The sequence below is a fragment of the Melanerpes formicivorus genome, unplaced genomic scaffold (genome assembly GCF_026170545.1).
Source record: "Melanerpes formicivorus ecotype bairdi unplaced genomic scaffold, bMelFor1.0.p_v2 SCAF_26, whole genome shotgun sequence".
Classification (NCBI taxonomy): Eukaryota; Metazoa; Chordata; class Aves; order Piciformes; family Picidae; genus Melanerpes; species Melanerpes formicivorus.
Window position 1 is genome coordinate 2,640,227 of NW_027142378.1, and position 14,155 is coordinate 2,654,381.

The 14,155-nt window shown below is 52.5% G+C and overlaps 1 protein-coding gene across 2 annotated transcripts in view; it reads left to right on the forward strand.

Moving 5' to 3' along the window:
- The window catches only part of SMAP1 (small ArfGAP 1), an 81,825-nt gene that overhangs the window by 61,027 nt on the left and 6,643 nt on the right, over positions 1-14,155 (forward strand). For both annotated transcript variants that reach the window (XM_068153445.1, XM_068153446.1), the window contains 3 exons: positions 3,277-3,361; positions 10,763-10,890; positions 13,070-13,238. In XM_068153445.1, coding sequence (XP_068009546.1) covers positions 3,277-3,361; positions 10,763-10,890; positions 13,070-13,238 — 382 coding nt within the window. The remainder of the gene's footprint in view (positions 1-3,276; positions 3,362-10,762; positions 10,891-13,069; positions 13,239-14,155) is intronic.

Below are 14,155 nucleotides of genomic sequence, written 5' to 3' on the forward strand. Positions count from 1 at the left end.
GGGCATGGTTTAATGGCCATGCTGGTGTTAGCTTAAAGGTTGGACTCAATGATCTTAGAGGCCTCTTCCAACCAAAGCAGTTCTGTGACTGTGGGAGCGATTATGGAACAGGTCATCTTGAGTGCAATCACACAGCACTTACAGGATAGCCAAGGGATCAGGCCCAGCCATCATGGATTTAGGAAGGGCAGGTCCTGCCTGACCAACCTGATCTCCTTCTATGATCAGGTGACTGCCTGGTGGCTGTGGGGCAGGCTGTGGATGTAGTCTACCTGGACCTCAGCAAGGCCTTTGACACCGTCCCCCATAGCAAACTCCTGGCCAAGCTGTCAGCCCCTGGCTTGGACAGCAGCTCTCTGAGCTGGGTTAGGAACTGGCTGGATGGCTGAGCCCAGAGAGTGGTGGTGAATGGTGCCACAGCCAGCTGGCAGCCAGGCACCAGTGGTGTGCCCCAAGGATCAGTGCTGGGCCCTGTGCTCTTTAACATCTTCACTGATGATCTGGATGAGGGCATTGAGTCCATCATCAGTAAATTTGCTGATGACACCAAGCTGGGGACAGGAGTTGATCTGCTGGAGGGTAGAGAGGCTCTGCAGAGGGACCTCAACAGGCTGGACAGATGGGCAGAGTCCAAGGGCAGGAGATTGAAGACATCCAAGTGCCAGGTTCTGCACATTGACCACAACAACCCCATGCAGTGCTACAGGCTGGGGTCAGAGTGGCTGAGAGCAGCCAGGCAGAGAGGGACCTGGGGGTGCTGGTCGATGGTAGGCTGAACGTGAGCCTGCAGTGTGCCCAGGCAGCCAAGAGGGCCAATGGCATCCTGGCCTGCATCAGGAACAGTGTGGCCAGCAGGAGCAGGGAGGTGATTCTGCCCCTGTACACTGCACTGGTTAGGCCACACCTTGAGTCCTGTGTCCAGTTCTGGGCCCCTCAGTTTAGGAAGGAGGTTGACTTGCTGGAACAAGTCCAGAGAAGGGCAACAATGTTGGTGAGGGGCTTGGAACACAGCCCTGTGAGGAGAGGCTGAGGGAGCTGGGGCTGCTTAGCCTGGAGAAGAGGAGACTCAGGGGAGACCTTATTACTCTCTACAACTACCTGAAGGGAGGTTGTAGACAGGCTGATGATGGTCTCTTCTCCCAGGCAGCCAGCACCAGAACAGGAGGACACAGTCTCAGGCTGCGCCAGGGGAGGTTCAGGTTGGATGTTAGGAAGAAATTCTACACAGAGAGAGTGATTGCCCATTGGAATGGGCTGCCCAAGGAGGTGGTGGAGTCACCATCATTGGAGGTGTTCAGGAGGAGACTTGATGGGGTGCTTGGTGCCATGGGTCAGCTGTTCGGGTGGGTTGGATTGGTTGATGGGTTGGACGTGATGATCTTGAAGGTCTATTCTGTAAAGGTGGGAGTGAAGCAGGTTCTGTTGGTGTCAGCCCAGTGCCCAGCCTGTCAGTGTTCCACCACTGTTACTCCTTAATCTGTTTTAGCTCAGAACCGCTCATTGATCAACCAATCCTCTTCATGGTGGTGTGATAATTACGGAGTCAATGCAGGTGAAATGCATTCAGGAGAAGGCATTTGTCATGCCACTGCTGGAAAGTGGTTTGTATCAATAGTGCAGATTGCTGTTTTGATGGATTTAGGTGATCAGGCTGATACTGGTAGGAGCAGAAGTGTAACCAGATTTGTGAACTCATTGTCATAATCACATTTCATGTTAATCCCATCTTCCATTCTGATGGCTGTAGGCAAGAAGAGGCCAGAAGTTCTTTTTTCCAAAGGGGAGAAATGATGTCATTTGCCTTCAGGTCTGCAAAGGCAAAGATCATGAACACAGATTGTGTCCATCTGTGAAGTCTAAAAGCTCTGCAGATGCTCTTTTCAGGAAGGTTAAATGATCTCATCAGCCTGCTTCTGATTTCTCACACAATTGTCAGGGTTGGAAGGGACCTCAAGGATCATCCAGTTCCAAGCCCCTTGCTATGGGCAGGGACACCTCACACTACAGCAGGTTGCTCACAGCCACATCCACCCTGGCCTTAAAAACCTCCAGGGGTGAGGCTTCCACCACCTCCCTGGGCAACCTGTACCAGTGTCTCACCACCCTCATGGGGAAGAGCTTCTTCCTGATGTCTAATTTAAATCTCCCCTCCTCTAGCTTGGATCCATATCCCCCAGTCCTATCTCTTCCTGACACCCTAAAAAGTCCTTCCCCAGCTTTCTTGTAGCCCTCTTCAGATACTGGAAAGCCACAATGAGGTCTACCTGAAGCCTTCTTTTCTCCAGACTGAACAGCCCCAACTCTCTCAGTCTGTCTCCATGGGAGATGAGCTCCAGCCCTCAGCTCATCCTCGTGACCCTTCTCTGGACACTTCGCGGTTTCAATTTAAGCTGTTAAAAACTTGAAGTTTTTTGCCTTTAGTGCTGCAGAACTGTATAGTTTGGGTGCTGACATGAGTGGGTAAATCAAATTCTCGGCAGCTTTTTGCCTGGTGTGTGATATGCAGTGGTTCAGTCAAAGATTTCAGCTTCTTTGTAACCTGGGCCCCTCAATTTAAGAAGGACATTGAGACTCTTGAAGGTGTCCAGAGAAGGGCAACAAGGCTGGGGAGAGGCCTTGAGCACAGCCCTGTGAGGAGAGGCTGAGGGAGCTGGGAGGCTCAGGGGAGACCTTCTTGCTCTCTCCAACTCCCTGAAGGGAAGTTGTAGCCAGGTGGGGGTTGGTCTCTTCTCCCAGGCAAGCAGCACCAGAACAAGAGGACACAGTCTCAAGCTGCACCAGGGGAAGTTTAGGCTGGAGGTGAGGAGAAAGTTCTTCACAGAGAGAGTTGTTAGCCATGGGAATGTGCTGCCCAGGGAGGTGGTGGAGTCACCATCCCTGGAGGTGTTCAAAAAAGGCTTGGATATGGCACTTGGAGCCATGGTTGAGTTGTTGGGTGACAGGTTGGACTTGATGATCTCTGAGGTCTTTTCCAACCTTTTTGATTCTGTGATTCTCTCCTGGAACTCAGATTTGTTTTCTGTTGTATTACATAGGAGTGAAGATAGCAGGATAATGTTTTACAGTCCTTGTGCTACACCCCTTATAATCATAACTGCAGCTTATTTCATTACAAATCAAATTCATTATGATAAACAAACACAGGGAAGAGGGTTTGGTGGGGTGTTTTTTTTTCACTCCTGTTACTGGAACAGCATCTTTAATGAGATTTTTTTTAAGCACTCTATTACCTCTTCAGAAAGGTTACTTGTGTTTGTTTTATTCTTCCTTTTAAAGCCACAGAAGAAAGAGGATCAGCAATCAGAAGCTAAAGCAAGTCCCAAAAAGTCATCAGAACCCACAATTGACCTTTTAGGACTTGGTAAGCAGCACATAATTGCCTCATTTTGAGTCAACCACAGATGCTTGGGTTTGTGTTTTAATAGCCACACTTTCATTTTCTCTGGGCTTTCACATAGTTAGAGGAGGAATTTGAAAACCATAAGCCTGAGCCTATGAATTTGAAGCTATAAAGGAAAATGCTTCAGGGATGTGGTTATGGCAGTGCTTGTGTTTTGCTAAGGAGAATAATGAGCTCCTGTGGGAAGGAGAAGTTATCAAAGTGATCTTCAAAAGGCTTTGTGGATTGTGGTGTTTCAGTGTTGATGGTAATGACAATGCTGAGGTCATCTCAATTGTGTATCTGTGAAACACTTTAGATCATAAAGTTCCTCTAGTAGTTAAAAGAGCAGGAAGCTGCCTGGCGAGTCTGCTGGAGCACCTAATGCACTGAACATGGCAGGGGTGTGGACTGACTGCCACCACTTAGCACCAGGCTTGGCAGAGTGAGAGAACCATAGAATGGCTCAGGTTGGAAGGGACCTTGGAGATCAGCTACTCCAAGCCCCCTGCCATGGGCAGAGACACCTCTCAGCTAGACTCAGCTGCTCAAGGCCTCATCCAGTCTGGCCTCGAACTCGAACTGGCTGGAGGGCCGGGCCCAGAGAGTGGTGGTGAATGGTGCCACATCCAGCTGGCAGCCAGGCACCAGTGGTGTCCCCCAGGGATCAGTGCTGGGCCCCATCCTCTTTAACAACTTCATCGATGATCTGGATGAGGGGGTCGAGTCAGTCATCAGCAAGTTGGCAGATGACACCAAGTTAGGGGCAGATGTTAGTCAGTTAGAGGGTAGAAAGGCTCTGCAGAGGGACCTCGACCGACTGGACAGATGGGCAGAGTCCAACAGGATGGCATTCAACAAGTCCAAGTGCCAGGTGCTGCACTTTGGCTATGGCAATCCCATGCAGAGCTACAGGCTGGGGTCAGAGTGGCTGGACAGCTCCCAAACAGAGAGGGACCTGGGGGTGCTGATCGACAGCCACCTGAATATGAGCCAGCAGTGTGCCCAGGTGGCCAAGAAGGCCAATGGCATCCTGGCCTGCATTAGGAATAGTGTGGCCAGCAGGAGTAGGGAAGTCATTGTGCCCCTGTACTCTGCTTTGGTTAGGCCACACCTTGAGTCCTGTGTCCAGTTCTGGTTCCCTCAGTTTAAGAAGGACATCGAAACACTTGAGCGTGTCCAGAGAAGGGCAACAAGGCTGGGGAGAGGCCTTGAGCACAGCCCTGTGAGGAGAGGCTGAGGGAGCTGGGATTGTTTAGCCTGGAGAAGAGGAGGCTCAGGGGAGACCTCATTGCCCTCTACAACTACCTGAGGGGTGGTTGTGCTTGGGAGGGGGTTGGTCTCTTCTCCCAGGCAACCAGCACCAGAACAAGAGGACACAGTCTCAAGCTGTGCCAGGGGAGGTTTAGACTCGAGGTGAGGAGGAAGTTCTTCACCAAGCGAGTCATTCGTCATTGGAACAGGCTGCCCAGGGAGGTGGTGGAGTCACCGTCCCTGGAGGTGTTCAAGAGGAGATTGGACGTGGCACTTGGTGCCATGGTCTAGTCATGGAGTCTGTGTTGATAGGTTGGACTCGATGATCCTCGAGGTCCTTTCCAACCTAAGTTATACTGTGATACCCCAGGAGGGGAGGCATCCACAGCCTCCCTGTTGTTGTGTGTTGTTGTGTGTTCCAGACTCTCACTCTTGCAGTGAGGAACTTCCTCCTAACATCCAGTCTAACCCTATGCTCCCTCAGCTTCAAACCATTCCCCCTTCTCCTGGAGGGATAGCCTTTCTTCACAGGATGAGCTATGAGCAGCCAAATCTAGCTGAGAGGTTTCTCTGCCCATAGTGGGGAGGCTGGAGCTGGTCTCTGAGGTCCCTCCAACCCAAGCCCTTCTATGTTTCTATGAAAGCCAATAGTAATTTAGAGTTGATGGAAGGCTGATTCTCTTCTGTGTTTTTCCCTTTAGCAGACCAACAATCTAATTAAGACCTGAAGTGTAATCAGTATATTGAGATTACTTAGCTTACGTATCCTTCTAGTAATGATTTGAAACCACTCTTGGTAGCAGAGTTTTATTATGTGAGAAGGGCCATGAGGATGATTGGAGGGCTGGAGCTCCTCTCCTGTGAGGCCAGGCTGAGAGAGTTGTGGTTGTTCAGTTGGCAGAAGAAAAGGCTCCAAGAAGATCTCATTGTAGCCTTCCAGTATCTGAAGGGGACTACAAGAAAGCTGGGGAGGGACTTTTTAGGGTGTCAGGGAGTGATAGGACTGGGGGGAATGGAGCAAAACTAGAAATGAGTAGATTCAGACTGGATGTTAGGAAGAAGTTCTTCCCCACAAGGGTGGTGAGACACTGGCACAGGTTGCCCAGGGAGGTGGTGGAAGCCTCATCCCTGGAGGTTTTTTGCAGCCAGGCTGGATGTGGTTGTGAGCAACCTGCTGTAGTGTGAGGTGTCCCTGCCCATGGCAGGGGGGTTGGAACTGGCTGATCCTTGAGGTCCCTTCCAACCCTGACACTTCTGTGATCCTGTAATGCAGTTGGGTCACACAGGCTAACTTCAGATATGCTGAGCAGCAGAAAGAGCTTTATAATTGGCATTGAGAGGCAATCCCAGGCACAAATCCAGGCTGGGCAGGGACTGGCTGGAAAGCAGCCCTGAGGAGAGAGACTTGGGGGTGCTGGTGGACAAAAAGCTCAACAGGAGCTCTCAGTGTGCACTTGCAGCCCACAAAGCCAATCAGATCCTGGGCTGCATCAGGAGAAGTGTGGCCAGCAGGGCAAGGGAGGTGATTCTCCCCCTCTGCTCAGCTCTGCGGAGACCCCACCTGGAGTACTGTGTCCAGTTCTGGAGCCCCTATTCCAAGAGGGATGTGGAGGTGCTGGAAGGTGTCCAGAGAAGGGCCACAAGGATGATCAGAGGGCTGGAGCACCTCTCCTGTGAGGACAGACTGAGGGAGTTGGGGCTGTTCAGTCTGCAGAAGAGAAGGCTCTGAGGTGACCTCATTGTGGCCTTCCAGTATCTGAAGGGGGCCTACAGGAAGGCTGGGGAAGGACTTCTCAGGATCTCAGGTAGTGATAGGACTAGGGGGAATGGAATGAAGCTGGAGGTGGGGAGATTCAGGCTAGATGTGAGGAGGAAGTTCTTCCCCATGAGAGTGGTGAAGCCCTGGAATGGGTTGTCCAGGGAGGTGGTTGAGGCCCCGTCCCTGGAGGTGTTTAGGCCCAGGCTGGATGAGGCTCTGGCCAGGCTGATCTAGTGTGGGGTGTCCCTGCCCATGGCAGGGGGGTTGGAACTAGCTGATCCTTGTGGTCCCTTCCAACCCTGACTGATACTAGGATACTATGATACTATGTGTTTCTTCAGAGAGCTCTACAGAGGGCAGAGTTGATGGTTTGGATGTTAACCCCCCTTCATTTTAGAGGAGTGAGTGTTTAAAGATCTTTTGAATAACAAATTGAAAGGCAGCCTGACAAGCTTGTAGAGTTTGGAATCCACCCAGCTGCCAACCAGAGGTGTGTTAATGAGAGCAGACCTGCCTGCTTCATTTACAGAGATGCCTTTTAATTAGTGCCTGCAGCAGGCTGCTTCACATAGTACTAAAAGAAAGATCAATTCAACTCCATGTATCATAGAATCATTGAATTGTTTCCTCTGGAGGAGACCTCCAAGCTCATTGAATCAACTATCAACCTAAGACCACCATGGCCATTAAACCATGTCCCAACGTGCCATGGCCACAGGAGTAGCCCAGGTTGAAAGGGATCTCCAAAAACCATCTGGTGCAGCCTATGGAACAAGATGAGATTGTCTGGCATGCAGTGTGATGGCATCTGCACAGCATCACAGACTGCCAGGTTGGGAGGGACTCCAAGGATCATGGGGTCCAACCTTTCCAGCTGGTAGTGGAGTGGGGGTGAGCTGGCCCAGCACCTTGGCCAGCTGAGTTTTAAAACTGACCTTAGAGGGGAATTTACTGCTGCCCCTGGGAGATGATTCCCATGGCTGACTGTTCTCCTGGTGGCACTTGTTAATAGATATCAATATTGCACCTGTCCCATTGTTGAGAAATCCATAAAACAGGATCATCTGTCAGTGCTACTCAGAGTGCTCTACAGAGCAGTTCTGCAGTGGTGGCTGCACTGCTGCAGCCAGGGGAAAGAGTTGTTTTTAAGGGGTGCTTTAAGAAGAGTGTGTCCAGCAGATCCAGGGAGGTTTTCCTCCTCCTCCTCCTCCTCTACTCTGCCCTGGTGAGAACTCACCTGGGCTACTGCATCCAGTTCTGGGCTCCCCAGTTCAGGAGGGACAGGGATCTGCTGGAGAGAGTTCAATAGAGAGCTATCAGGATGATAAAGGGACTGCAGCACTGCCTGATGCGGAGAGGCTGAGAGCCCTGGGGCTGTTCAGTTTGGAGAGGAGAAGACTGAGAGGGGATCTGATTGATGTCTATCAATATCTGAGGGCTGGGGGTCAAGAGGGAGAGGACATGTCCTGTCACACGGTGCAACTGAGCAGAGCAAGGGGCAATGGATATAAACTACAGCACAGGAGGTTCCACCTCAACATGAGGAAGAACTTCTTCACTGTGAGGGTCACAGAGCACTGGAACAGGCTGTCCACAGAGGTTGTGGAGTCTCCTTCTCTGGAGACTTTACAGCCCTGTCTGGATGTGTTTCTGTGTGACCTGTGCTGGATTCTGTGCTCCTGCTCTGGCAGGGGGTTGGACTCAGTGATCTCCAGAGGTCCCTTCCAACCCCTAACATCCTGTGAGCCTGTGACAAAAGCTATCTACAAATCACCCTCTTGCAGAAGGCAGCTAGCACAAAGCTGGGGTGCTGCTTTGGGACTGATGCATCAGCAGCATGTTTGGGATTGATGTATCAGCAGTACCTGACAGATGCTGGCTCCTTGCAGCTCTGTTCTCCTGTCAGCCTTCTCCCTATGTTGGAAGGCTTGGTTTAGTAAATGATTGCATTGAAATGTTCACTCTGATGGGTGAAAACTTGGCTTTTTTGGGTTGCTTGGGTTTTGTTTGGGGGCTTTTTTATTACTTTGAGGGAAACTGAAGCTCTTTGGAACATGACAAGGGAGAGAGGGTGTTTAATACATGTGCCTCAGTGAGAAAATGAGAACGTTCAATTATTCATTCCAGGCTATCCTTGTGCCTGGAAATTATGCACAGCACATTCCCAAAGAGATCTGAAGCAGTGAACCTTGGGGGAGAGGTTTATTGGAACTGCCTGTCTGTACAATGACCTCAAAATGAGCTTGTTACTTAACTTGCCAGTCTCTGGGATCCAGGCTGCCATCAGTGGGCTAAGGACAATGGGGTGAGGTTGAGCAAGGCCAAGTGTTGGGTCACAGCCCCATGAAATGGTGCATTCCATACTGCAGAGTGGCTGGAAAGCTGCCCAGCAGAAAAGGACCTGGGCATGCTGGTTGAGAGCTGGCTGAAGATGAGCCAGCAGCGTGCCCACCCAGGTGGCCAAGAAAGCCAACAGCATCCTGGCCTGGATTTGCAATAGTGTGGCCAGCAGGAGCAGGGAAGAGATTTCCTTCTGTGCTCAGCACTGATGAGGCCACACCTGGAGTGATGGCTTCACTTTTGGGGCTCTCACTACAAGAAACACATCAAGGTGCTGGAGCAGGTCCAGAGAAAGACAATGAAGCTGGGGAAGGGTCTGGAGAGGAGCAGCTGAAGGAACTGGAGTTGTTGAGTCTGGAGAAAAGGAAAGGAGGTGGGAGCCAGGTGGGTGTTGGTCCCTTCTTCCTAGGAACAAGTGACAGAATGAGAGGAAATGGCCTCAAGTTGCACCAGGGGAAGTTTAGGTTGGAAATTAGAGGAAACTTCTTGACTGAAAAGGTTGTCAAAGATGGGAACAGGCTGCCCAGGGAGGTGCTTGAATCCCCATCCCTGGAGGTGCTTGAATCCCCATCCCTGGAGGTGGTTCAGAGAGGCAGAGCTGTGGTGCTGAGGGCCACGGCTTAGCACCAGAATTGATAGACTTAGAGAATGGTTGGACTGGATGATCCTAAAGGCCTTTTCCAACCCAAACAATTCCATGGTTCTAATGTTAACTCTGTACAGTGCAAGAGCTGAAGGTTCTCATGGATAATGAGGCCAGCATGCCTGGCAGGGAGCCTTATGTGGTGCTAGAGAATAAAGCCAGTGCCAGGTACTCCAGAAAGAGGGGGAAGGGTGGGCTTCCTTCCTAGGGCAAGCTGCAGTTCTATTCCCTTGAGTAAACTGGCATGTCAGGAGTAACTGTGTGAGTCCTGAAATGCCAATTGAAATCCAGGGACACAGATCAGAGTGGTTTGCCTGATGCATAGCTACTAAGTTTGGGCTTTCTCAGCAAGACCTCTGTTCAAATTCTCACCCAAATTGTTGGTGTGCCTGAAAAAGGCACTTGAAGGAGGAGCTGAGCATGGACACAGTGGTGTGGCTGTCCCCAGGGAAGGCTTTCAGTGTTTTCTCCTTTGGGGTGGTTTGGTTTGATTGTTTTTTTTCTGAAGCACACTGGCATCCCATCCTCTTACAGAATCACACAGTGGTAGGGGTTGGAAGGGGCCTTGAATGATCATCCAGTCCAACCCCCCTGCCAGAGCAGGATCACCCAGGGCAGGTCACACAGGAACACAGCCAGGTGGGTTTTGAATGTCTCCAGAGAAGGAGACTCCACAACCTCTCTGGGCAGCCTGCTCCAGGGCTCAGCACCCTCACAGTGAAAAAGTTTTTCCTTCTGTTCCTGTGGAACCTCTTCTGCTGCAGCTTGCAGTCCTTGTCCCTTGTCCTGTCCTTGGACATCCCTGAGCAGAGCCTGGCTCCAGCCCTGCGCATCTTTACCACCAGCAATGAGGGCAGCCCTCAGGCTCCTCTGCTCCAAGCCCCAAGCCCCAGCTCCCTCAGCCTGGCCTCACAGTGAGATGTTCCACTGCCTGCAGCACCTTTGTGGCTCTGTGCTGGACTCCTTCAAGCAGTTCCCTGCAGTCCTTCTTGAACTGAGGAGTGCAGAGCTGGACACAATATTCAAGATGTGGACAGAGTAGAGGGGCAGGCGAACCTCTATGACCTACTAATCACAGCCCTTCTAAGACACCCCAGGATGCCATGGGTCTTCTTGGCCAAGAGGGCACATTGCTGGCTCATGGTCATCCTGTTGTCCACCAGGACCCACAGCTCCTTTTTCTTTCCCCTTAGCTGCTCTCCAACAGCTCAGTCCCCAACCTCTACTGGCCATGGGGTTGTCCTTGCCCAGGTGCAGGAGTGGATAATCCTTATCTCAGAAACTGAACAGAGCTTTGCTGGGGGCAGGGTAGGAGGGTGCAGGCAGCTTTCATTCCTCTCATGCTGTTAAAAACATGACCAAGTTTCACTCCTGTCCTCTCTTCCAGATGGCCCAGCTGAAGCATCTGTTACAAACGGAGGCACCGCTGCTGTCACAGCGCTGAACGATGACCTGGATATCTTTGGTCCAATGATCTCTAATCCTTTACCAGCAGCTGCTGCACCTCCTGCTCAGGTAAGAGTTATCCCCTGAGATGGGTGAGCAAATATCTGCAGGCAGGGGCACATTTTCCTGCAGGAAACTGTTGCTCACACAGAAGTGATGCAGGCTTCTCAGCACTCGTGGCTGAAGGCTCTTCAGCTGCACTTCTCTCACCTCTTCAAGCTTCCCTACAAAATTAAGAAGTAATCTGCTCTTCCTTTCTGATTCCCTCTGGATATCCAGCTGCACTAGAGGCTCTTACCCTGCTGATGGCAGTTGTCTTCTCTTTTGGTTTGTGTTCCTTTGTCTTGTTCTTTATCAGGCACTGCTGAATGTATCTTCACTTCATCTTCTCAGGTTATTGGGCTTGAAGTCACATTTAAGACAGAGTCACAGACTGCCAGGTTGGAAGGGCCCCCAGGTTTCATCTGATCCAACCTTTCTAGGTGTTAGTGGGAGTTGAAATGAGCTGGCCCAGCACTCTTGGCAAGCTGAGCCTTAAAACTATCCAGTGTAGGGGAATCCACTGCTTCCTCTGGGAGATGGTTCCAGTTCCTGACTGTTATCATGGGGAAATATTTTCTCCTGGATTCCAATGGGAATCTCCCCAGCAGCAGCCTGTCCCCACCACCCCTTGTCCTTTCCATGTGATTCCCTGTAAGAATGGAGTCTCCATCCCCCTGGTAGCCACCCTTTATGGGCTGGTCCATGGCAATAAGGTCTCTCCTAAGACTTCTCAATGTTGACCAAACCCAGCTCCCTCAGCCTTTCTTACTGCTTTCCCAAAGCACTAAGGCCTCTTGCTGCTATGTGATGCTCATTTTCTGGATAGGCTACAGCAGATGCTGTACCAGATGTCTTATAGGTGCCTTGGATGCCTTAGAGCTGCTAAAATTCTCTAGTCTGAACCTTTATACTCAAGATAGGATATCAAGAAAAACATTACTTCTACCTAGGCTGATGTCTGTGAGGGGAGGGTAGCATAACCTGGGATGGGTTGTGTTCCTCAGGAGATGTGACAGGAGTGGGATGTGCTGAGCAGTTCCTGAGCAAGCCCTGTGTGGGTCTGCATGTGTGTGAGCAGCACTGAGACACGCCTGGGTGTCAGCCTCTGTACCAAACATTCTGGTGCAAGAGCAGCCAGAACCTGACAGCCTGTGCCTGTTTCCCAGCTGTAGACTACAGGAGGGTTGAATTACTCTCAATAACTTGAAGGGCTTCAGCCAGAGAGGAGCAAAGTATTTGAGGAATGTTGCTGCCTGAAGCTGATCAGCTGAAATTTCACTTCAGCCTCTTCTCCTGCACTGCTCCTCTGAGCTGCTGAAGTTTATCCCAACGCATTTCATCATTTGTTTCAGCTCTGCTCTGGTTCTCACCACCCAGGAGAGGATTAATGAGATGTGAGCTGTGATCTCCTTAGTGATTTCCTAATTGTCTTCCATGATCTAACTACAGCTCATGATTTATGCTGCTCCCTGGTGACAAGTGCTGGAGCAATAGGAACCAGGAAGTGTTAGGGGTTGGTAGGGACCTCCAGAGATCATCCAGTCCTAACCCCCTGCCAGAGCAGGATCACCTAGGGCAGGGCACACAGGGATGCATCCAGGTGGGTTTTGAAAGTCTCCAGAGGCGACTCCACAGCCTCTCTGGACAGCCTGCTCCAGGGCTCAGCACCCTCACAGTGAAAAAGTTTTTCCTTATGTTGAGGTGGAACCTCCTGGGTTCCAAGTTGTTCCTTGTCCTGTCACAGGGCTTCACCACAAAGAGCCTGGCACCTTCATCCTGACACCCACCCCTCAGATACTGATAGACATTGATCAGATCCCCTCTCAGCCTTCTCCTCTCCAGGCTTTACAGACCCAGGCCTCTCAGTCTTTCTTTACAGCAGAGATGTTTAAGTCCCCTAATCACCCTTGTAGCTCTCCATTGGACTCTCTCCAGCAGGTCCCTGTCTCTTTTGGAGAGCCCAAAACTACACACAGTGTGCCAGGTGTGGCCTCACCAGGGCAGAGTAGAGGGGATGGAGCCCCTCCCTGGCCCTGCTGGACACAGGAATGAATCATCTGTAGATGTAAGCCCCTGGAGCTGGTTGGGGCTTTGGTGTGGGGTGTTTGGTGACCTCCCCCGGTTGCTCCCACACCCTCTATGCGTCAGGTGTTTGTCTTCAGCTCCTCAGCGCTGCGAGGTCTCTAAGTGCAGCCTTCTTTCCCAGAGCACCTCCGCTAAAGCAGCAGCTGCCCCTTTGTCTGCGGCGCCCGGGGACCTGGATCTGTTCACGGAGCAGGCGCCCAGGTCGGAGGAGTCGGCCAAGAAGCAGCTCTCCAAAGACTCCATCCTGTCGCTGTACGGCGCGGGGAGCCTGCCGCAGCAGAGCGCGCCGGGTGAGTCACGGTGCGCCCAGCCTCCCCGTGGCGCTCCCCGCCTGCAGCACCCCGCCTGCAGCGCCCCCGCCTGCAGCGCTCGCCTCCTGCAGCACCCACCTCCTGCAGCGCCCACCTCCTGCAGCGCCCACCTCCTGCAGCGCCCCCGCCTGCAGCGCCCCCGCCTGCAGCGCTCGCCTCCTGCAGCGCCCCCGCCTGCAGCGCCCCCGCCTGCAGCGCCCCCCGCCTGCAGCACCCCGCCTCCTGCAGCGCCCCCGCCTGCAGCGCTCGCCTCCTGCAGCGCCCCCCGCCTGCAGCGCCCCCCGCCTGCAGCGCCCCCCGCCTGCAGCGCCCCCACCTGCAGCGCTCGCCGCCTGCAGCGCCCTGCCTGCAGCGCCCCCGCCTGCAGCGCCCCCGCCTGCAGCGCCCCCGCCTGCAGCACCCTGCCTGCAGCACCCAGCCTGCAGCGCCCCCGCCTGCAGCGCCCCCCGCCTGCCGTGCCGGGCTGAGAGCACCGCTGCTCTGCCCTGGTGTGAGCCACGGGGGTGTCAGAGGAGACCTCCAGAAGGTTGTGGTTAGAGTCAGAGAATGGTTGGGCTGGGAGGGACCTGAAAGATCACAGCCAGTTCCAACCCCTCTGCCATGGGCAGGGCCATCTCCCACCAGACCAGGTTGCTCAGAGCCTCATCCAGCCTGGACTTCAGGGATGGGGTGTCCACAACCCCCCTGGGCAGCCTGTTCCAGTGTTCCACCACCCTCACAGTAAAGAACTTCTTCCTCAAGTTCAACCCAAATCCACCCTGCTGTAGTTCAAAACCACTGACCCTTGGCTTAGCACCACAAACCCTTAAGGAAAGTCCCTCCCCAGCTTTCCTGTAGGCCCCTTTCAGCTCCTGGAAGGTTGCTATGAGGTGTCCCTGGAGCCTGCTGTTCTCCAG